At 48.3% G+C, this 24,375-nt stretch overlaps 1 protein-coding gene across 2 annotated transcripts in view; it reads right to left on the bottom strand.

The window, feature by feature from the left end:
* Positions 1-17,059: 17,059 nt before the first annotated feature.
* The window catches only part of LOC143373866 (organic cation transporter protein), a 42,547-nt gene continuing 35,231 nt past the window's right edge, over positions 17,060-24,375 (bottom strand). The window contains exons 1-5 of one of the 2 annotated variants that reach the window (XM_076821485.1): positions 20,073-20,202; positions 19,561-20,003; positions 19,244-19,429; positions 18,590-19,127; positions 17,060-18,358 (exon numbers count right to left, since the gene is read on the bottom strand). In XM_076821485.1, coding sequence (XP_076677600.1) covers positions 18,053-18,358; positions 18,590-19,127; positions 19,244-19,429; positions 19,561-20,003; positions 20,073-20,099 — 1,500 coding nt within the window. In that variant the 5' untranslated portion in view covers positions 20,100-20,202 and the 3' untranslated portion in view covers positions 17,060-18,052. Of the gene's footprint in view, positions 18,359-18,589; positions 19,128-19,243; positions 19,430-19,560; positions 20,004-20,072; positions 20,203-24,375 lie in introns of those variants that run through there. The other variant, XR_013086550.1, reaches the window with a different exon arrangement.

Genomic DNA, 24,375 nt, shown 5'->3' with positions numbered 1-24,375 from the left:
TGGTGAGCATGCAGCCGTTTTTAGCGATAATATTGTTTAGTTATTGCTCTGAAAAGCTATTTGAAAATTTGATCGAACCATGGACGCACAAATGCTAGCGGCTCGTAGCGGCGCAAAAGTAAACTAAAATGCGAGGAATTGCCTGAGACTGGTGTTGGCGTGTTTTAACGCTTACTTTTTCACTTCCCTACACACGAATTAATTACCAGTGGCGCTCTCAGGATTTAATCTTAGAGTGAGCCGAGTCGAAGAGTTAAAAATATTTTTAATGCAAATTCAATAATACAATATAATACAAATTTCTTTAAAGAATAAAATCCAGTTACCTTTTATTTTTCCAAAGCCCCTTCTTGGGCCCCTTGGCTCCCTTTCTGGGCGTGCCATTGCCAATTACAATTCTTTAATCACCACCTACTCTTTAAACAGTACACGCATATTACCTGTATGTCTGTCCACCGATGTCCGTCCGAAGCCCCGAGGGTAGCGCTTCGCTGAAGGGCGCAAGAGTACGAAAATTAATCGACCAGCAACGAGCGAGGGTCGGGGGGCGAGGAGGACTCAAGGATCATCCGTCGAAGTTTATGAAAACGCAGTTGTCGGAGCGTGGAGGTTGGCTCCCCCGTTGTCATCGACAATAGGTCGGTCAATGGTACCTAATTCGCAACAATGGCCCCCGTGGCCATATATTAATGGTCCGTGCCCGTATATATTCGCTGGCTGCCATTATATTGTCCTCTCGGACGTGGTGTAGCGGCGTAGCAGTGTAGCCAGCGGCTGGCGTAGGTGTGCGTGGCGCGCCGTTCACCCAGGCACAGAGGCGGGTGGGTTCCGTTTTGTGCTCGGAGGCAGAACGGCCACGGACGTGCCCGGGACCCGTGCAGATGCGACTCAATTTCGTGGATGACAAATCGGGCCCGTAACGTTGTCAGGCGACGATTAAAGGGCGCGGCTACGGCCACGATTTAATGGCGCTCGTGATTTCGATTAGCGAGGGAATAGACCGGTTTCTGAATAACATTATCGGGGCTTGATAGGGGTGGCGCTCCGCTGGGACCGGGGGGTGTTTGCTTTTTGTGGGGGGGGGGGCTTTGGGAGAATCAGGCCACATCGAGAATTATTGGTTGTCTCTGGTCAGTGGTTAATCAGCTGGGGCCATTATCTAATGTTTCTTTGAAAGGGCGTTAAGAAGTGTTAGGTTTAGATTGTTTAGTAATAGACTACTCTCTGCATAATATTATCGCGGCTTGATAGGAGTGGGATTTACTGGCACGGGGTGTTTGATTTTTGTGGGAGAACCGGGTCACGAATTATTGATTAATCAGTTGGGTCCATTAATATTTAATGTTCTTTTGGAAGGGTGTTATAGGGTAACCGTACTTAATATCGCCCATGTTCCTAATATCGCCACTCGTTGTATCTCGCAAAGTAAGCTCTGAAATTTATCGGTAATGCACTGAGTTAGTACCTAATCATATGTAGCAAGACATACTGTAATTGCAGCGTCATGTGATCAACAATTACAGGAAGGGAAGTATTTTAGTGAATCTGAATAGTGTAAAAATTGATTGGGCTGCCACAATTTTACACCACATTCGGAGAAGGTAAGTCTAATAATTCAGTGAATGCAAGAATACCTAACTAGAAATAATCAATGAATTAATCAATATTTCTTGAGTAGTCGACATTAGGTACACTTTTTTCAGAATCCAATTTTTGCATGCGTTAAGTTTTTCTAATTCCTAATTAAAATTTTGTAGGTTTCAACGATTCTAACTTATGCTACATGAAAGACGAATAATTTCTCTTCACTTTGAAACGAATTGCATGCAAAAATATCAATTATCATTCAATTGACAGCGATTTAACTTTTGCTAGGCGATATTAGGTACGGTCACCCTACATACGCAGTACCCTCGCTTCGATTTCGAATGCCTTATCAACGTTTCCTTCCGATTTATTATCCATGGACGAGCGTAATGCTCGGGGTGATCTTATCCGCTCCTCCATTAAGGAACATCGCGACGTAACTGTCCCTTCCCGTGCCAACACCCTTCCACCTTCCGTAATCGTTCTCGAATCTCGCCATCTTCTCCGCTGGAGCTTCCCCGAAAATATCGCGATCGCGTGGCAAGATCGTAGCACCGAAGACTCGCGATTCGATTTTGGATGTGGATGGAAGATCGGGGAGGAAAGTGGGCAGGCAGGTGCAAGGTCTAGCTCGCTCGTTTAATAAAGAGCGAGGACGCGGCTCGTTGACGGAAGCTAATTCCATCGACGTGTAATTCGATTTGGAAAGGAGGCGAGCCGCGCATTAATAGCGAGCGGAGCACCGCGGGTGATCATCCTGCTGGCGCGCGGCGTGTGTGCTCTCGCGTCCCGAGCAAATTAATGAATTTCGAATCGAACCGCCGCGAGTAGTTAATTTTCGTGGAAGATGGCTACCTGCTTCGAGAACACGCTCGTTTAATGCCACCGGGTACTAATGGCGATTCGATTGCCTTCCAGCCAGTGGCGTAGCCCCTAACTCACCTTATCAGTACCGGCGATCATCCATTTCTTCCTTATTATCCCCTTAACTGATTTCCAGTTCCAACATTCCGTTGAGCTCCTGGCTCATCTTTCTGGTTTCCTTTTTTTGTGGAAATTTAGAAGGATAGGGAACGGGAAGGTAGAAGATTTTATAGGCAATAACACTTCTTCTCTCGCAGCAGATGATTCTTATCAATACAGCAGTGGTGAAAATAGAGGTGCATGTTTTCAAAAGTCTTTCAAGGGAGAATTAATATCACACAGAGCATATGCAGTAAGATGGACACTCGAATAGCGACCACTACTTTTTTATCTCCAAATAAAGCTACGTCCACTTAACCAACCACCCCAATAATCCCCCATGAAGAATTACCAACTAGTTCATCCACCATTCCCTTAAGAGGTCATTCTACTTCGATCGGCCCAAAAATGAAGCTTTATTTAAAGATTTTTTTCTCAATAAATACAACATGTAATGAAATAAATATGTTTGGAATTTATTAAGCTACTCTTATATTATACAACAAAAATTAAAAAGATTGTTTTTATTTTGTTTCATATGTTTTATTATAGCGTCAATATGATACCTACAAAAAAGAGGTATGTTTGCGGCGCAGGTGATTTCCCGGCTCAGGATTATCTGAAATAAAAAATTCGAAAAGATTCTTAATCTGTATGAGCGTGGCTATCGCTCGTAGCTGAATTAACAATTTTTGTTGAGGAATAAGAAAATGGCGCTGATTAGAAAGAAATGTTCCCCGAGAAAAATCTCGGTAGCTTAATAAATTAAAAAAAATATTTATTTCATTATATGTTGTATTTATGGGGGAAAAAATCTTTATAAATCGTCTTTCGGCCGATCAAAGTAGAATGACCCCTTAAACCCATTAGATCACTCAGGCTCGTCATCGCTGAAGACAAGAATCTCCTCCACAGTACCCTTAGATATCAACCACCAAATTTTTCTATCCACAGCCACACCCACTCAGCTAACCACCGCAAAACTTCCCCACGCAAACTTCCACTAAAGAACCACTCATCCACCATCCCCTTAAACCCATCTGAACACTCAAACTCACCACCACCGAAGACAGGAACGACATTCCGGGTACCTCCACCCTCCCCCAATCCGCGGGGGTTCCCAGACCTCCGGTCCCTTCAGTCCAACCGCCGAATTTGCCCAGATTTCGCGTAACGAAGCGTTCAGCGGCCACGGGGTCTCGTTACGACCGAGAGAGACCTCTCAGGTTAAATCGTCTAGCGTGTACGCGAGGGAAGAGGGAGCGTGGCACCGGCTTCCTCCGTGAACCGGCGAGCGTGAAGACCGGGACGGAGGGGGTAGCTCGGCGCGAGAACAATGGGGGGGGAAATAAGTAAGTGGCCGGGGCACGGACCTCCCGGTGCTCGCTGCTCCACGACGTCCCCCGCGACAATGCTAGCGGAGTCAATGGTGCCCTGTTATACGGGACATTATGGGGCATCGTTTGTCAAGCATCACCGCGGGAAACCAGCGCGTCCGTATGTTCGCCGACGGTTCGGTGGAAACGTCGAACCCGGTCGGTTTTTCCGCCCGACCTGCTTCCAAAGAGCGATCGACTGGAAACTCGCGCCGGGAAAGCGGTCCTCGGTACAGAGAATTATTTATAATTGCTGGGCGACAGGCATTCTTCATCCCCCTTTGCTCGGCCACTGAAGGGGCTGACTAACGAGGCTCCTTACTACTTGGCATGCGCGGTGTCTGATTTATTATTTACTCGGAACAGTGACAAAGCGACTGGAACAGTCGGTTATTATTTTTTTATTGAGGGAAAGTTGAAAGACATTGGTGATTTTGAATCGCAAAGATGGTTAACCTCAGTTGCTTGAAAATAGGGAGTCGTGTTACGTCAAGCTTCAATTGCACGAATGCTTGTAGCGTTATTATAGGATGCTGCTACTATGATTACATGATAGTACGTGCTATCTGCAAGTTTCTCGACATACAGGTTATTTCGTGGTTAGAAAAAGGTGTCCTTGAATTAGGTGACAAGGATCAGGAATCAATTACAAAAAGGGTAACGGAGAAGAAGTCGACGATGAAAGGAAATTGTGTGCGCCTAGAGAGCCGGTAGAATTTCCCGCAATTTGCATACGATTAAGATTCGCGTAATATTCCTTATGCCAGCGGTCGTTAGTAATTAACTAGAAGAGGGGACGAGCTCGAAATTGCACGTAATTATGCATCGCGATGGCTGTCGGTATCGCGTCGGATTAAAAACTCTTAGCAGCAAACAAGAGGAATAACGACGGTAAACCGAGTAATTACAGCAATTAGGGGGGGCATTAAAATTGCTTAGCCATCAATATTTTCGTAACGGGAAAATGTGGTGTGGCGTCTCGGCGGCTAAACGGTTGTTCGGGTGCCTGTAGCTGCGACCAGAAAGAGTACCAATGGACTATGTATATCTTTATACCGAGAAGTAACCACATTTCTAAGCGTAATTCGAGAATTGATACAATCTAATTAGGTATCCCTCTCCAAATAGAATTTCAAACAACTCTCGCTGAATGTATATACCTACCTACAAATAATCCCCTTACCAATTTAACTTTCCCTTCTCCATAAGCTAAAATAATCCCCTCCACCTCTGCGGAGCAAAAGAACACACCCCCAATTACTCAAAATCCGCAGCGGGGGCCCAGCACCTCGAGATCCAAGAACTGAGTTGCCACCAGAAAGAAAACACATTTCTCCGCGATACGATCAAGCCCATGCAGTTCCACGCAAACGATCCCCGGGCATAACAGTACTCTCTCCCCGACGCTCGCCTAATTTCACCCCGTTATCCAGCCACTGATCTGCTCCCACACCCTTCGCGCTTCGCCTTTCTCTCCACCGAGGACCCGGTGCCTCCGACTCTCGTCCAGTGTCCCGTTCGGAGGGGGCACGAAAAGCTAACGGTGCCCCGCGAAAAAAGCTCGACAGATTTACGGCCAGCTACCGATCTCGCCCGGATCGTTGCTAGATCTCGGCGTGGCGCGCGGTGACTAACGACGATCGCGATCCGCTGCGAACTACGAAACAGAAAACCAGCGTACCGTTTCTCCCCCGCCGGTCCTCCAACCCCCTCCGAGACACCTGCGGACACGCGGGGCACCGTTATGGTCATCGGGACAGAGATTCCGCCTAATAAAGACATAATTCTAGCAGATAGAATCTACACAGCCGGGGTTAGGTTCGCGCGTCCAGGTATCTTTACGAGCGACTACCTCCGCGCGCCAACCGTCCGATTCGAAAACAGATCGAATGTCGACGGGGACCTGGGCGATCTTTTTCCCGGGAAAAGGGGCTGCTTTCCACGATTTATGCCCTCGTTAAATCGTCCCTGCCGCTGTACCGCGGCTCCATCGAAATTGATTATTAAACCGCGACCACGCTGGTGAATCCTCGCGGTGTAACCCTATATCCACGTGAATCTGGTGCGAGCACGGTTCCACCGTGTTTCACCTTCTCTCTTTCCTCCTCTTCCCGTTTTAGGGGATGCTTCATCAAGGTGCGCGCCATTTTGAAGCTTCCGAAGTCATAAAAAAAATCGTGCCTCAGGGTGAAGAATATTTCCCCGAGACTTTGTCGATAAATTCTGTAACGAATAAATTCTTAGTATTAATTTTATTCTCAAAGTCCTCTATTCCCGCCGCAAGAAAGAAAGCAAATGAATTCAGAAATATCCAGCGTTTGGAAGCACGAAGCGGACAGCTCGTTTCAGCGGCAATTCCGCGCAAATCGCAGCGAAAATCCGCCAGGGAGAAAACAGAGGCCAGGCGGGTCGGTCCAATCGGCGGCAAAATGGCCGGACGTTTCGCGGCGATAACAACAAGTTGATGAAACGATTAAAAGCGTAACGAGAGCTCGCCTGTCCCCGCGCGACGCCCTCATTCCGCGGCTGATGGCTGTTGTTACAAGCGTGTCCGCCAGGCCGATCTCCGCGAGCTGAATTTTCCCGATTCGCATGTATGAGGGCGAGCCCCGTGCCCACGGGGGTGCTCAGTCAACGAGCACCGCGACGCCTCCCTCGGGAGCCGCGACGCCCTGATAAATCTGTCCTCGCTGATGTTAACTCTGATTTCTCGGGAATCTGGCTCGTTTATGCGAACTCCCTCATCGCGGCCTCTACTCCCATTGTATTTCCAGGTTTTCTACACTTTTTTGGAAACCCCAGGCTGACATTTTGCGAGCAATGCAGGAGGAACGTGGGGGGTGGAGAAGAGTTCTTTGAAATCTGTTTTGTGAAACCTTCGTAGAACATAAGGGGAGATTGTGAATTACTAAGGGTAGCATACAGCAGCGCACTCGGAATTTCATCTTGAGGGGAGCCGAGTTGAAGATATAAAAATATTTTTAATGCGAATTCAGTAAAATTTTTTAGGGGATTATAAAAATTTCTTTAGAGATAAAATCCAGTTCCCTTTCCTTTTTGTAAAGCCCCTTCTTTGGGGGGTGCCAGAGTCCCTTGGCCCTCTCTCTGGTAGCATCGCCGGAGATTTAGTGGTTTAGGTGGAACTGTAGAGTATTGTGGGGCAAGAGTGCGCACTTAAAGTTTAGACTTCCCTAAAATCCTTGGTATTACACTGATAGCACATATCATTTTGTGAGAAATGACTATTATCCCTTATTATTCGATAGGCAGAGACTTCATGTAAATTTACCTGTCACAACTTATATACGAATTCAGTACTTACCGCATTGTACGATAACAAAACGAAGCACAGCTACACAATTCGACACTGGTGACTCTACCTTGATTGACAATTGATTGTCAATCACCATTGGCCACTGCCAGAACTCAAACAATGAAATTCGCATAGTGCGAACTTTTACCTACCTTTACTCTATGCTTCCATTGGGTTTACTAAATGGAAGACGAAGAATATAGCGATAGCAATGATACACCGAAGCGTTCGCGCTGTGTTTTAGGAGAGAAAGGAAGGTGCCAGTATACCTACTGGCACAGCAGAAGCATCTGTTAATGCAAAGTTCTCGGAGGAAGAGCTGTTCGGCGCCGGCATTAAGATATCGACACGCTAATGCCGGCGATTAAACGTACCTCGACGAAGGCAGCTCTCAACGTGTCACAGGGACGTTTTAATTATTTTTGGAGCCGGTGGGTTAAGTGTGCCGCGTAATTCCGTCGTCGCGCGGCGTCGGAATCACTCGACGCCGGCGGAGAGAACCTCGCCGAGGTCCGTGGTCGATCCGTCCGAGGCGAATTACCCCGGGCGGATTGTGCGGGGGTGGCAACGCGCGATAAATAAACCGTGTAGCCCATCCAAGTAAGTGGTTATGTTTTTAACACGTGCTAGCGCCTAACAGTCCACCCCCTCGCCCCGCCAGGGCCAAGTGGTATAAACCACAGGGGAACGCGCGAGTCCTGCATCGCCATCTCCATAAGCCACGTCCTCGGCATTGGCGTAGCGACGAGGCATCACCGGGTGGGAGCAACAGCGATCTTCTTGCCTAGAAGCATAACCTATAAGCTACCCCTCGTACAATGTTGTACGAATTGAGAATTAGATTGCTGGATTTTTTAGTGTATTTGATTGGGGGAAGGTGTAACGAATGGTAGTGGTGGTGTGGCATTCGAGTAATAATGTTGATGGTTCAGTTGATAATAATGATCTTCCGGTTCAAAGATTCTTAGAAGCGTAAATGGAGGGATCCTGGGGGAGGATAGAGTTCAAATATGGGCTCCATTGTCTTACTAGATGATGAAGATGAAGAACTAGAGTATCGTGATGAGATAATAAGCAAAGTTTCTTCAGTAGCGACATCTGAAGTGGCTCTCTTGAGTACTAGTTAGGGAGCACCCCCTTTGGAATGTAGGAAGCCACTCGATTTCAAGGGAAATGAGATGCAAAAAGGTTTGAAGGGGCTACGACGTGGCTAGAAGAGTCAGTTGTATGTTGTTATTTGTAAACTATTTCCCAGTGCACTGTCTACGCTACTGGTGTCCAAACCAGGGCCACAGAGGTGTCTACACGCGCGAAGAGGAATGAAGAGAGAGCGCTAAGGGAAGCTTCTTCCAAGAGCGAGAGGAAAGTGCTGGCAGATGAAAGGAGACAGAGGAAGACCTTCTCTGTCCATCTTCCCCTCTCTCTCTCTCATCGAGATGGGAGATGCGCCGACATAACCGATAAATAACAACGGCAACGAGCCTGTCAGACCCTTGTTAAACCATCGTGCACACGCTCACGCGGCCTAGCACGCACGCATTCACGCATTAGAATACGCTTTAACACATCCCTCGCTGTCTCTCCTTCTCCCTCCCCTCGAGACAGAGAGGGAGAGAGAGCGAGATGGAGGGGGCGTCTAGATGTTTGGACCCCGGGGGCAGAGAGTGCCATTGACGAATATTATACTGTGCCCTCTCCACCGGCGCGCAAATGCTAATTAATTCCGCTTCTTTGTGCCATTAGGAAATTCTGCACTGTTCTCTGCGCGCGAGGATTCGACACCACTTCCAATCCGCTTTCTACTCTGTCTTATTTTAACTACAGCGGTGAATTAGATCGTAAAAGTTGCTTTGGCTGTACCTACTGGGAATACAATAGCAATCGCTAACGCTGGCTCACAACTCGAGAAATGTCAGAGAAACTCAAAGAAATAAAATAGTTAAAAAGCAAAAAGTATTTTTATTCCAACCTTCCGCGTCGACCTAATAATTGCCAGCACTTTTAAGAGAAAGAGAAAGCAATCAATTTCTCTAACGTCCACAAGTTCTTCGAATATGGCAGACACCACTTTCGACGTGCTGCGCTCCATTCCCAAAGGGAGTCTAAAAAAAGCGTTTCCAGTATGACGAAGCTTCTTAAACCGATCATCAGCGGAGGGTTTTTATGGCTGACAGCTTTCGGGAACGGGTTCCCGCGGTCGCATCGATGGCTCGAGGACCGTGTTCACCGGATGGCGGTGGGGCTGCGGTATGAAGTGCCAAGAGTTGCACTTAGGTCGTTCGACGTGGATGCATCTGCCTCCGTTCGCACGAGCCATCATTTTATCCGCTCAACTTAACGCAACGCCCGTTTACGCTCAACTTACGAGTCACCTCCCCTGCATACTCCTCCTTCTCGTCTATCTTAAGGGTACGTTTTATGAACTGTACTTTATGAATTTGTCGAAGAGCGCCTGGAGATGGTATCGTTAACGCGCCTTGAGCGTCGAGCGGGAGGAACAAGGGAACAGAGACGAAGGAAAGCTCCTCTCTCTTCTTCCTTGGAACGTTTCCACGAATACAAGAGGAAACTGGTCTTCCCTTCGATTCCACTCGCTTTAATTTCCTTTCTCTTAGTTCTCTTCTTACAGCTTCTCCTCAACTACCGTTTTTTTAATTATCGTTACCTTTGCGATCTTTATTATTTTCTCTTGTTTACTGCCACACCTACGTTGCCTCTTTGCGGTTCTTCCAAGCGAAGGTCTGCTTGCCAAGCTTCCAAGGGACGCAATAAAGTTTCCAACGCCGCGAATATCGCCAGATAGGGGGGCTACATCTACGTGGAGGTTAATTGCCCGAGGAACCGGGGAACACGGTGTTCCACGAGGCGGTATTTCGTCGCAGCCGTGTTTTCCGCGTTCGGAGGGAATCAAAGGTCCCCCGGTAACATTAAATGCTTCGACAACGGGCGTGTTCCGAGATAAAAGCCGTGGTCCCTATCTGGTTCTCCTCGGGGCGAGGCGGCTGCCGAAAGGAAAGAAGAGATCGCGCCAGATGCGCGGAGAGGAGGCGGTAAAACTCGATCGTGGTTTTCGGTGGAAATAAGGCGGCAGATAAGGGACGGGGGTAAAGGGTGTAGCGGGTGTAACGAGCCTCGAATTTATGTCCCCGAAAATCTGCTTCGAATTAGGGGAAAACGCGTGCCGCCTGCAGCTTTTCGAATAGTCCACGAATATTTCCAAGGACTCGAGATGCAGCTGGAAGGACGAAGAATTGAAACTTGCATTTAGATCCTCTGTCTCGAATGAATTTATGTCCCGTAGGTTTCCAAGAAACGCTGCAGCTTGAACAGTATTTTTAGATTTCAGAAGGGTTAGTCAGACTTTTTTTGCCACGCCGCAGACCTCTGTTATCTTTCCATTATTCGCCATTATTACCGATTACCCCACTCCCCGTCGCTCATTGTCGCGTTCCTTGTACTTAGCCGGCGATATTTTCTTTATTGGCTTTAATTTTATCTGCAAAACTCGCCACCTGGCCGCGGCACAAAACGGTGTATCGCTTTCACGAGCCCCGGCGAGGGTTGCGACCCTTCTTGGAATAATATTTTCCCAACACCGAGACGCTGTTTACTGTGTCAACGGCGGACCAGAGGATTATTCGGCTGGCTTCTGGCAGCTTTACGTTCGCGGCCATCTTGCGAACAACTACCCCCTCGGAAGGCAGTGGAATGATAATTAATTAAGCTTAAAGCTGTTCCTAGGATCTTGCTTAGGGACCAAAGCTTTCTTTCGACTATCCCTGCGTGTCATCGCCCACCTATTCATTTCGCGCTCCTCCCCAGGAAGCCGCAGGAACGGGGGATGAAAGTGGCGCGGCTGTCGTAGAACGAGTCCCATGCAAATCCGCGTAACGTGCCCGTTTATTCGCCCCATAAAAAGCCCAATAAAACCTTCTTTCGAACGAGAAGATGGCCCCCTGTCTCGCGACTTCCTCCTTCCCCTCTCCTCTTGTGAGCCGAGCTCCAGGAGATGACAGAGAATAAATCGCTGCTAGGAATAAAGGATACACGGGAAAGGCGAGCCGGGGCTGCCGTTTGCCACCGTGGATTCTCGTTTACTTCGCCCTCCGCGCGACGGATATCCACCAACGGAGAGAAATCGTTCCACATATTGCCTGGAATTGATCTTCCCTCTGGCCCGCGGAAACTTCCTCCTACCTCCCCCTCGATCCTCCAACGCTCCTTCCATTTTTTACCCGTCGCCCGTGACCCCTCGACTTGTCCCCGAAGGTGCTCGATTTCCATGCGACTGGGGTGACGGATCACCGTGGAAATTCGGGAAACGAGCAGTCACGCGCGCCCTGTTCGCCAACTTTAATTAAGACACGTCGATCGAACGTCTCGTTAGGCGATCCGTGATTTACTGAACCCTCGCCACGGTTTTACGTTCCCCTGGGTATATTTGGAAGCAGATTTTTTTTCAGAAACGAGGATGGAAGCTCTGGTTTTCCAGAAATTTTAAACTCTCGAATATTCCCGAAGACTGCGATGGGAAGTATGTATTAATGATAGAAAATAAAGTCTCTTAATAGAAGTTACGACCCCTTTATCAGATCGAGAGTTCCGAGTGCTTGGAGAAGTGAAGAGCCAATGTTGTTGGAGGAAAAAGGGGGCGTCGGGGCGGCGCGGCGGATCCGAGTAATGAAGACGGTAAAGAAGACGCTGAAGACGCTATCAGGCCTAGGGCAGCTGATGTAATTGCGACGAAACGTTGCGGGCGCGGCGATTATTCGATTATCACTCGTTCCGGATCACGGCCGGCGGGACGCCGTCGTTTAATTAATTTATTAGCCGTTCCGACCACTCAAATGCCTAATTAAAGTCGCCCGCGTCGCGTGAAAGCCGAGGGGCGTTTTGCTTCAGCCGGAGATCGTTACCGAAAACCGAGATAGTCTCCCGAGGAGTGTTGTTCTCGTTTGCAGGCGGAATTTCGCAATGACCGAACGTGACAGAGCTGCGGTCTCGCGTGTGCGTGTACCTCGGGCCGTGCACGTCCCGCTATCCTTTCGATTTTATCGATTACGCGTCCTCGGAACGTGTAATTTCGCGCGATTCCGCGGACTCGCCGACGAGGAGGGCGAACGAGGATGGATATTAAGCGCTGTGATCATTTGCTTCGACAGAGGGAACGGTGTCCGGCGGAGTAATAACGATAAAGTGGATAAAAAAGTGTAGTTCCCCATGAGAAAGGGAAACCATTCTGTCCAGCAAAGAATTTTCAGATTAAAGAGTAGGGTAAATCCGGGAGACGCGGTGGAGCTAATATAAAATGGCTATTAAAACTAATATTGATATTACTTATTTTATCAGAATAAACCTATATGTTCAGAATTTTATGCTGATTCGGAAAAAAACTGGTCGATATTTGCTTTAAGACAATATTTACTGTAAATCGGGTTGAAAACTGAAGTCATGACATGTGACTACCTCTCCCGAGGTGCAGGGAGAAATGGTTTTCGTCGTTGGCAGGGACCACTCAGATAATTATTCATGGAAAATTAACAAAGAGTAAAGTAAAATTATTTATGAGTGATTTACCCTAGAGGGATGGAATTTATGGGAAGTTCTCTAAACCCTCCTAATTCAGTGCTGGAGATTAATATCCCGTGACAATTAGAATTCCCGATTCATTCGATAGCCTTGGGGTCGATGGAAGGTATATACATATGTAGATCCATTGATCACGCAACCCCAGTAACAAGATCGCTGGATGCAGACTACGAAAGGACAAAGAGGCCATCGCTTGGCGAAGGGCGTCACGTGTCGTTTGATTTCAATTCCGGCGGCCTGTCTCCCCCGCTGGACGACACAATATAATCCCTATTAAACAAATAGTCTTGATCCAGGTTGGGGATGCTCCATTACGCGCGTACGCCTCGCGCAAACACGCCTCTTGTTCGTGGGTGAGCTTGCACGCGTGCAGATGCAATCGGGAGATCAACGAGGCGAGGAGGACTTTAGGAATCTTGATTCGACGGGGGAATATCGTTCGCATTAGAGATGAAATTCGAAAAAAATTAGAGAATTACCGTATCACCGATTCGATGCTAGAAATTTGTATCATCGCTGGTGATCGTCGCGCGTTTATCTTCCGGATCGTGATCGATGAGAAGGAAGGCGCGCAAATACGTGGTGTTTGTATAGCACAGAGGGTTACGACGTCCCCAGACCGTCGGGTTCGCTCGAGCCCACCCCGCAATCGGCCCCAGAACGCCACCAGCCCTCCCATAATGCAATTTGAGTTAACTGCCGGGGGATGATCGTCCTCCGACCCGTACAGCAGCCGCGCATCACCCTATAAACTGTAAGCACACAATGCGTAATGTACTACGTGCGGTGGGACTCTTTCCTCGGATGGCGCTGTTATTCTTGTCACCCCCTCTGTTATCTGGGGATATATCGGCGCGAGGGTGTACTGGGGAGTACTTGTAGATTCGCCGGAGCGCCGTAGCTTCTGCAAGTTTTCCGTTAATCTTGGACAGAGGAAGCGAGAAACTTAATTCGAGTACATTACTTCAAGATTTTGGTTGCTGTTTGTTATCAACACCTTATAGGGGGCTGTTTTTTTTTAATATCGATAAGTTTCATTGTAATTGCGCTTCATTGAGCCAGAGTACATTCAGGTAGAAACGATTGCAATTACTTTATCGCCGGCAGAAAAGAACGAGGCGTCGAGAAACACGATAAGGATTTTATGAACAACGGCTACGCGAGCGAGAGAGCAGCAGCCTGTGATTAAAATAAGATGCGTGTATCGCGGCGCTTTACGCTAGTGCCAGCAACGGCCGTGACACGATGCAATTCCGCCAACGAGCTAATTGCCGTAATTGACGATGTTTTCGCGTATCTCTGTAATTGGCCCGATTTTATGGCAGCCATCCGCGCCACGGAATCTACGGGCTGGATGGCGGAGGGTCAGCTCGGTCTACGAAATTAGCGGGGACATCCGCGGCCAGACGGAATTTATCGCGGTTACGGAGCCTCGAGATTAAACGAACACTGTTTATCGCGTCGACCATGGAAACTTTTCGAAGACGCTCCGAATTTAGGAATCTCGAAGGTTTGGAGGTTTATTATTAGAAACTCGCGGAGATTGGTGTTCTAAGTATGGAGGGTGTACAATTTTTAGTTTTAACCCGAGGAGGTTGGCATTTATCAACTTTAAGCGGAAGAATTTGAAAATTTTCAACTTCAGGATGCTCAGGAATTTGGAAATTATCCATTCTAAGCTTAGAACTTTGAATATTTTTCATTCCAAGCACAGGAATTTGGAAATTTTGCTCTCTAAGCTCTAAAATTTCGAAATTTCACACAGCCAAGTGAATAAACTCAGGAAACGTCAGTGTTCCACGTATTGGGATTCGAAAATCTTGAAACTTCGAGTAGAAATAAAGTTCGCGAGCTGGATCGATCAGTTGCGTGAAAAGAATCGCGCCCTCTAACCCCGGAACGTGTTACGATGACCTATCGTCGGCTCGACCCACATTACGACCCAAAAAATTAAAAGCGCCGTCGGCTTTTCTTATTTTAATTAATGTTTACGGCACGGCCGTAAAGCAGCCCCGACACGGGTATCGATTTTAATAGGGAACGCGAGCATTGTCGACGTTTATGCGCTCGCATAAATCGCTTCTACGAGTGGCCCGCTATCGTTCCGACTCCTTTTAATTCGAGCTTTTACCCACAGTTTTCAAATTACGCCACCGGCCGACCAAGAATAATGGCCTGAAATTGAATTCTAACGTCCAATACCTTTGCATCTCTGATAAAATGTCAAACGAGCGGTCTAAGAATAGAAGACCTCGCCGTCAGATCAGTCTTCCATGCTCCAATATACAGGCACTGTACATTGCTCTTCAGCTTGCCAACGAAATCTTCGAAACACCTTCCTAAAATTTACTTCCTACGCGAGAAGCCTCTCGGTCCCTCCACTCGTAAAACCCTTTCACATCCCTGGCCCTGTGCAAACAAACCATCCAGAAGTGACTGCGCGGCCGATTGTAAAAACGCGCCGCAAGTGGCGGGCACACGCGCGGACAGGCCGACTTTCCGGGCAATTTGCGCCGATAAAAGCGAACGGTGCTGCCGGCATTCCCTCCGAGGAGGCCATGGCTACCATCCCGGAGATGCATCGTGAAACGTTCGGAGCCGGTGCAACGGCAAACCGGCAATTTTCACCTCGCGGCCAGCGTCAGCGATCATCTTCCTCGCCGCGGACGCGGACGCCTCCAACGACCCACCGCTTCCTACGTGATTGCTCCGCCAACTACTGTTTGTTTAGCAGGCCACTCCGCCCAGCGAAACTGCCTCTCCAAAGATTTTCGCAATTTCCTCGCCTCGTTCCACCATTCTCCCCGATCCTCTCGCGAGATTCGCCCTTTCTTCGCCCCGGCTCCACTTTCCCCCCGTTGTCCCGCGCTTCTTGCCTTTCTTGTTGCCACGCTGCTTCTTTCCGCCGCCTCTACCACGCTCGTAGAAAAACTAGCAGGCTGGATCGACCTCGAAACTCCTAGATTACGGCAAAACATCGGCCACGGAATTTACTGCCTCTTACGTCTCCTACTCGGCCGCCGTTCGCCAAAATGGCGGAAGCGTGCACAGTTTCCGGTGCACAGAGGGAATGGCGACGGAAAGTGCGCCGGGGCTTTTCGATATGATGAGAAGCGCGATGGCGAGAGGCTCCCGAGGTTCTTTTGCTTTTGGATTTGGGGGAGGACGCGGGGAATTGAAATTTAAGGGGTTGTACCTAGTCAGGCGGCCGAAAAGAGGCGAATGTTTGTGATTTTATGATGTTGCTCTTTTAAGCGCAAAAAGTTTTGTAAAAATATACGCTTCCGCTTCTTCAAAAAAAAATCACAAATGTTCGCCTCTTTTCGGCCACCTGATTAGGTATAACCCCTTAAGTGACACAAAGTTCTTTACGTTCTTCGGGTTTCCACGCTTGCCGTATCCTCAACTTTCAGAAGCAATGTAACCGAAAAGGAGAAAGAGAAATCCTCGATTCTCCTCGCCCACGGCTCATTAGGTGCGAGCGAAGGGCGACAGAGGGAAAGGGCGAAACCGTGGGGCGCGATAACGACAAAGTATACACCAGGAGACGAGCGCCTGGAAAACTTTTACAACCGTGGCCCTTTTACGAGACAGAGAAAGACTTTCTTCGAGAGACCGCGAGCGCAATAAAACGCCCGACGTATGCCGGCGGTATCTCGTTTTCCATCCCATCCCCCGTTCTCACCCTCACGGAGCTTTCCCCGAAGCTGCAACGCCCCCTTCGTCGGCCGACGATTACGTTTCGTTACATTTTCGCCTTTTACGATTTTCCAGCTGGTTTGCATTTCGTTCCTCCGCCCTCGCGGGCGGGCAGCCTCGCCGAGGATTCCATTTTCTCAAATAATCCCGAAAACGCGATAGAAAGCTCGTAAAGCGGCCAGGCAATCTCGCATTTACGAGCCACGCTCGTTCTCGCTGTCAACGCGGGGCCGTTCCTCCCTGAAATACGGAAAGCCCCGCTTTACTCGGGCCTTAGGTTATGACTCTCCTCTTCCTCGGTCCTTCAGGAACGCGGAGAACCCGACGGAGGGGTTGAAACATCGTGGGGGTGCAATTGGTGGCGATGGTTTGGAGAATTGCGCCTCCATCCTGCGATTTTCTTCGGGATTTTCGTGTGCAATGATTTCTTCTGCAATCGTGCCATGATTTATAGGATTGATAAAATTCCGCTCTTGCGCGGAGTGGAGGAATTGTGTGGTGATAATTGAAGATATTTCTTTGTGTGGGCGAAGTGGCCTGTTTTGTATGCGAACGGAAAGTAGCGTGGACAAAATTCCAAATTTTCTGCGTGGGTGACGAATTTGGGTGTGCCTGGCAGGCATGTACACGTCGGCTGGTCATTATGGACCCATTAGGCGTGTCGAGTGACGAGCCATGAGTTTGTCTCGGATTTCCTTTAGGAAAATCGAGGAGGCGGCTTTCGAAAAGGACAGCTCGTTCCAGTTTTATTGTCTTTGGAGTTTCTTAATAACTGTGCAAGTAAAATAGATGACAGATCTTTGAAGTTGGATGCAAAATTAAAATAGTATGGAAATGCTAAAGTGGAGGGTGAAAATATATTATGCAGCCTGAAGGTATTTTTCAGAGTAAATGTAGATTATTTGGGAATTCCAAGTTAAGTGGTGAAAAGTTGTTAGGAATTGGCAGGGCTTGGAAATTTGCAATGTAACGCGAGTGTATCTGTAGTTCTTTTTTTAGTCAACCACCCACGGCGAGCGAACGTCTCTGAAATAAGAAGAAAAGGCCGCGCCGCCTGGATTTATGTGTTTTCAGAGAAAGGGAAACGAAATTCGAGTTCGGGAACGTGTCGGTGCTAAATGAGGCCACATGTCGAGTCTCTGTTGTCGCTAATCCCGGCAATTAACTAAACGTCTGTCTGGGCCCCTGCCTCTTTTGTATTTAATTGTTATTAATTGATAACATCTGAGAAATATCTCAGCACTAAGTTTAAAAAAATTGGAACAACTGTATTCGCTTATTTGAAGAAAGAAGAGAAAGGATTCTCTTCTTAAATTCTGTACAACAATTCCCCAATAATTCTACTGAAAACAATCAGAACGAAAATACACAGAATAAAATACACAATTTGCAGAAAAGTTTCCCCCAGTCTTATCACGTTATCCCTTGGATTCCCATCCCTTTTAACTTACGAATATTCTAAATTAAATATCCCTCTATATTAATGAAATTCTACGACTGTAATACAATTAATTCACTCATCCTCTTAAGTCGCAACGTTTCCATCGCCGCTGTGTTCCTGCCTGGCTCTTTGGAGATACTCTAACGGCGTGGTATTCCTCGGCGCGGAGCTTGATGCACCATTCTGCATCATCATGCTAACTCTCTCCTGTATGGTGGACCGTCTTCTCGCGTTGCTCAAGATGCCAGAAATCATGCTGCTGCGCAGCATCCCTGGCCTGGAGGCAGGACGTTTCGCGTGCAGGTGGTGTCCTCTGGACTCCAGAGGCTTCCTCTTCTTCATGAACGGGTTATCCCAGAACGACTGCTCGACCCCGAACAGTTCTCCTTCCTAGAAGAGAAAGAGTTGGAGTTTGCGAGTGCTGATAGAATTCAGAATAAATTTGGTAACGCTGAGAATCGAGTTCGATGGTCCAAAGTCTGTAGCCTGGGACTCTCAAAGCGAAGAGAAATGGAATCTCAATTGAAGAATAACGGTCCGAACCGTTTAGATTCTAAAGTATTCCCAGGAATCACCGCAATTCCCACGAATGAGGGTAAATTTGATTTGAATTCGATATACCAGCATAGTCTGCGGCAAGTGCTGCATCAGCGTTTCCGGTAGAAAGAGGCAGAGGATGCCACCGCCAACGCACGCGACTCCAAGGATGATCATCGGCAGATTGTACATGATCCTGTTGGAGAACGCGATGAAGGGGCTGAAGATGGACGTGACGTATCCGATAATGTGTACGAAAGCCAACCCCTCGCCGCGAACGACCGTGGGCAGCAGTTCCGCGACGTATTGGATCGCGATGTTCGAGGCGATGTTGATGAACAAACGGCCGACGATCGCGAACGAGGCATATCTAAAACCAACGGGGGCGCTGGCCGCGCCTAGACTGAACAGTCCGGAGAGGAACACGGAGCCGAACAGTGTCCACCTTCGTCCCCAGGTGTCTAAGGTGTAGTTGACGAACATATCCGCCGGCAACTCTGTCGCAGAGGCAATCGTGAAGGTGGTGAAAATGTCCATGCCGAAGGTATCCAGGCACCTGATGTGGCCGTCGTAGGACATACGGATCACGCCCCAAGCCACCATCAGCAATATCGTGAGGTTTCTACGGAGGATCACGAACGTGGGTGGGTTGGAACGTTAAAGGGAATTTCGCGAAGAATTGACTGTTGTTTCAAACACAGCTGAAGCCAATCACGAAGACTCGCGGAGTAAAGGTACCTCAGACGTCTCGTCCTGAAGAGATCCACGAACGAGTGTCGCTCGGCACTTAGGGTGCCAGCAGTTTGCAAGCTGTTGTCGAGGAAATCCTCGTATATATCCTGAGGCACCTCCTTTTTGTTTATCTTCTCGATACTACTGATGATCTTCACGGCCCTTTCCAGCTCTCCCTTGCTGACCAGCCACCTTTCGTTAAGAAACCCGCATATACCCAATCGCTCCACCAAGAGGATCGACTATTCCCTCTTCTGCAATCTTACGGACAAAATTTACCATCTACTATTACCACAAATTTATTATCTATACAGATAGAACACCTGACACTTTCGGGAATGAAGAAGGGGGCGAGAATGGCAATGGCCAGTGGAAGAGACGTCGCTAGGGTGAATTTCTTCCAATCCCCGATCCCGTAGGCCATCCAAGGTAAACTGAGGGCGCCGAGGGTGTAGAATAGCCCGTAGGACATGTGCGCTGCGAACGTGCGCCATTGTGGGCCGATGTACTCGAGGACGAGTATATAGGCCATGACGTAGGTGTTGTCGTAGGCCAGGCCGACGACGAACCTGCAGGCGAGGAACTGCCAAAACTGGCTGGCGAATATCGTGCTCATGCCTCCGACGAAGCCCACCATGTTCGTTCCGATTAGCACCGGCACTCTTCCGTACTTGTCAGCCATCCATCCGAAGAATAGACCCCCGAAGATCGAGCCCACGAAGAAGATGCTCTGAGCGAAGGTGGCTTTGTACGCGTTGTCGCAGACCTGGGTAGCGGAATACTTAGGATCGGCTCCGAGGAGGAGGTTTCTGGGGAGCTACTAGTGGATATCTACCCAATTCTCTTGAGCAGCGACGGACATGTAGGGCACGTCGGCTCCGCTCAGCTTGTACTCCCAGCTGCTGCACTTTTTTACCGGCCAGCTTGGGTCTGGTTTACCCGCGGCGATGGCCTGCTCCGGCTTTAAATCGTATATCCAGCATCTCGAGTAAGGTAGGTTGTGTCCCTCGTAAGGGAGCAGCGTCGAGCTGGGGATCATAATCTCCTTTACTTTGTCGCCCGCCACCCCTTTCACCTCCGGCAGCTTGCACCAGTACTCCATGGGCAGCACGGTGAGGAAGGTTTGCGTGAAGTAGACGAAGGTCAGGAACAAGCAGAAGACCATCAGCAGCATGAAAAGGTACTTCTGGTACCAGCCGAACTCGCCTAAGTATGCGGGGCAACGGTGGATATAAGAGTGATCGGTAGGGATAATCGAGTTCGAGGTTGGTAGAGCGTATTGGTTCGGGAAACTGAGGCATCGCAGAGGCGAGCGCTCGCTATACTTGCCCAAAAAGATCAATATGTCGTCGAGGGTCACAGCGTCGTTCGCCGAAGCCTGGCACGTGAGAAGCTGAGACGCTGCCATCGCGAGCTTAACGTATTCCTTGTTTCAAACGATATTGCAAGAGGCCAACTGGATAACCTACAACTAGCATTCGTGTGATACGAAGTTGCCTAGAATCGAACATCGAATAGGAACGAGAATTATTACACGGAGCGTGTATTGAGAAATTTGAAACACACCTTTAACATCCCTTGGAGACGTTCCAAAAGACGTGCCAAGATAAATAAAAAATTTTCAGCTAATCTGAAGGCGAAGAAGACGACACAGGTTTTCAACCCCCAGTTGGCACAGTGTGCAGCGAAACCACCCCTTTCCACCCTCCTGCAAGTAAGTCTAGAGGACAGAGACTCCCAGCTTGCCAGGGATGAAAAGATCGTTTTCTGAACTTGGCTCGGCGCCCCTGGTTCCACCCCAACGGTTTGACCTTAGAGGGGAAACGGGGGTTGATGACGGGAGCCAGGGTGGTAGAAGGGAGCCAATCAGAGGCGCCGTTTAGCTAATGCGTGTAACGCGACCCCTGGGACGATCCGACGCGATTCTGCGCCTGTTTCACGCTCCTCGTTACGCCACGGGGGATGGTGACACCTTGCCCCCGCGTCACCCCATTTCGCTCCATAGCTAGACCTCGGGTTGGCCCTCCTCTCTCGACTATGGCCACCCTATACCTCCCCTTGCGAGTTTACCAACGATTTTTCGCTTTTCTTCGCGTCCAACACGGAGGGAAGGTTCTTCCAAGGTTTTGAAAGATATTCCGCTTAGAAACTCTGCGCTTATTGTGTCAAGATGCGATTATTGCTCTGATAATTTTAATTATGCGGTAGGTATTTTTATTGTGTTTCCAGTCTGAAATTTTAGAGGAATTCTGACTATCATGGTTCTTGGTTCGCAGGGCTTTGGAGCCATCGCTACCCTCCACAAGGGCCGATTTCCAATTTGCAGGGACGAGTAATCCGACGATTTACATAACTCCATGGTAACGGTATCACTCTCCCTCTCGAGGGATAGAGACCCCGCCTTTTCCAAGGGCCACTAGGGGGTGGATTCCTCCGGAGAATACAAATGGTCGTAATTTAACGTTTTTTCTCCTCGGGGATAGCCTCCTCTCCCTGTGCCTCGCCGAGATGTAATTTGTACGCGATTTTAGGGCAATTCGAGTGATCAACACCAACTTTTTGTGATGTATTTACAAGCTGATGCTACCTGATATACAAGTACATGAAAGACACCCTGTATATGTCGACTGTCGCTACCACTATCATTTACTCGTCGCACGGCAATTCCAACCTAACCTGAAACTTATTTCATTAATATCTCCTCACGGCTGCAATAAGATTTTTCTTCTTTTGTGATTTATTTGATTTCATGTACTTGGCGTAATTTTTTTTACTTTTTTGAAGTTTTTTTATGGAGATATTGTTAAACTAAAGTGGAATTTTGTTTCTTGTGAAATCAATAAAAAAGAAGTTACTCGATTATAGAAAGTGTGTGAATTGATAAACGATAATTAATATCCCCGCGGTTGGTAATATTCCCCTCCCCCGGCCGTTCCCTTTCTTCAAATTAGTTGACTTTTCGTCGCCGATCGACCACGATTTTCGCTTCATTTTGCCAGAATTAACTCTGCCCTCGGTGACGTAATTCGCGTTAAGTTTCCTCGTTTTTCGGATCGATCCGGCGACGAATCAGGGCGCAGTTAGCTAATGCGGGCTTGTGTTGGCACAGCCCCCGAGGGGGTGGCTTGCCGCTCCACCGGCGTAGTTAGGGGTGAGCCGTGCCCGTGGCAACGATCCACGGAAACCTAACAATCCCTGCGATCGGAATTTTCTCGACGAAGCTTTCTTAACAGCTTTCCCTCGCTGCTAGAATCCAAATCTCCCCCGAAAAATGTTCTATTCAATAATTCAAAAACCATAATCCAGATCTAAGAATTAACCCTCCATCAAGTACAGAATCCTCAGAAATTTTGTAAAAGGATCAAAGTCATCCAAGACTCGTTCCACCCCTAGGCAAGCGTTAATTACCATTCTTTCCCATGCAGAAGCTTCAAGGTTTCGGGGGATGAAAGCCCACCGACGGCAACCGCGACAATTTCCAAGCCGGGTGTGGCTTTTGCCGCAATTAATTTCCCGGGAATCCAATTAATTCCACGCCGTCGGCCAATGAACTAACGGTTGTTTGCCGAAGGAAACGTTATTCCTGTCGATCGAGGGGGGAGGGGGAGTGAAACGACGGGGAGAGGGGTGGAAAGAGAGCGGAGGCGCCTCTGGAAGATCGTGAACGGGCTGTAAAGGAGGAGGGAGGGGTGGCTGGGTTGCAGATAAAATTACATTATCGCCTAAACCGTCCTCGACGAAGCAGAAAGGGAGAGAGAGAGAGAGAGAGGGGGAGAGTGGAGGGGCGGGGGACAGGGTGAAAATCACGTCCCGTAATTCCCGGGCATTAAGGTAAACGTCCAAGTTGCAGGGCGCAGGATCGGTCACCATGGAAACTGACACTCTTCCCACCACCCGGCTCCCTTTCAATCGATAACTTATGAAACCATCCAGCCACCCTCGCATTCCACACCCTCCACACCCTCGTGGTCCTCCTCCCGGATGCTGGGGAGCGAGCTGCCCGCGATGGCGACCCTCGTGGATCGTTGCAAGAATTCTTTTTCCTCGGGCATCTTTGCATACGGGGATGTCGGGGAAGTTGTAGTTTCAGGACATTTTCGTTGCTTCGGACTTGTGCCAAAATGGCGAAGCACATGTCGGGATTCGTAAGCTACCCCCTTTAACAATCTAATGCGTCTGAGAGATGTAAAACATTCGATATGGTAGTCGATTTTTCAGAGTAATTATTCGATCGAATATTTAGTAAGTTTTAGTAAATCAATCGAGCATTTAAAGATAGATTATTCTTTACCGTTCGATGAGACTTTTATTCCACTTTTGAAGAGTTAAACGCGGCATCTGTAATATCATAATACGGTTTATCGTAGAATTTGTGGTAGAAGCTTGCAGGAACAGAGACGACTTGGTATATGATACAGGCTCATTGGAAATCCTGAAATTCAGGGTCGAAGCGCGAGCTCGAATTTATCTTCGGAGCGGAACTTGTTTATTCTTGCTGACGAACGACCACCGACATTAACTGCGAGCATCCTAACCAGCCGTGCCACCATTTGTCGACTGGTAATGCGTGCGATCGATTAATTAAATCCGGCCAACCGGCGACGGTATCGTGCCTGGAATCATCCCCTAAACGGCGGGCCAATCGGAGCGGCGTTACCAGGGGTTAGCTACCCTCTGCGAAACCCCTCGGGGAAACGGGAACGATTATCGTGCAGCGGGACGATCGCCCCTAAATTGGGATTTTATTAAGTGCCTTGCTCGATCTCCTGATCCCTACAATCGCGAAACCCTGTGCAGAAGAATTCTATACCATTTCTCCTGCAACTGTATTATAACACTGGATTCCACTACTCCGATGCTCCGACTTTCGAACACCATGTTCCAAGGAATAGCTGCATTCTTAAAAAAACAAATTCCAATCTAGGGTGAAAGCACTAGTAGTCGACCCCTCTCTAGGAGTCGATATTTTGAATTTCTAAAGTTAAAATACGACAATTTGCGCTCTTCATAGGTAAAAAAAAATATTTTTAAAGTGATTTGTACTAGCTACCGGACCGGTCGACTTTTAGAGTTAAGCGGTCGATTATTAAAGCATTCGGACACTTTATTTTTAACGCTAATTATTTATTTTTCCCGAA

This window comes from Andrena cerasifolii, chromosome 10, assembly GCF_050908995.1.
Source record: "Andrena cerasifolii isolate SP2316 chromosome 10, iyAndCera1_principal, whole genome shotgun sequence".
NCBI lineage: Eukaryota > Metazoa > Arthropoda > Insecta > Hymenoptera > Andrenidae > Andrena > Andrena cerasifolii.
Note: the sequence above shows the minus strand (reverse complement) of the source record. Positions and strands in the feature narration are given on the sequence as shown.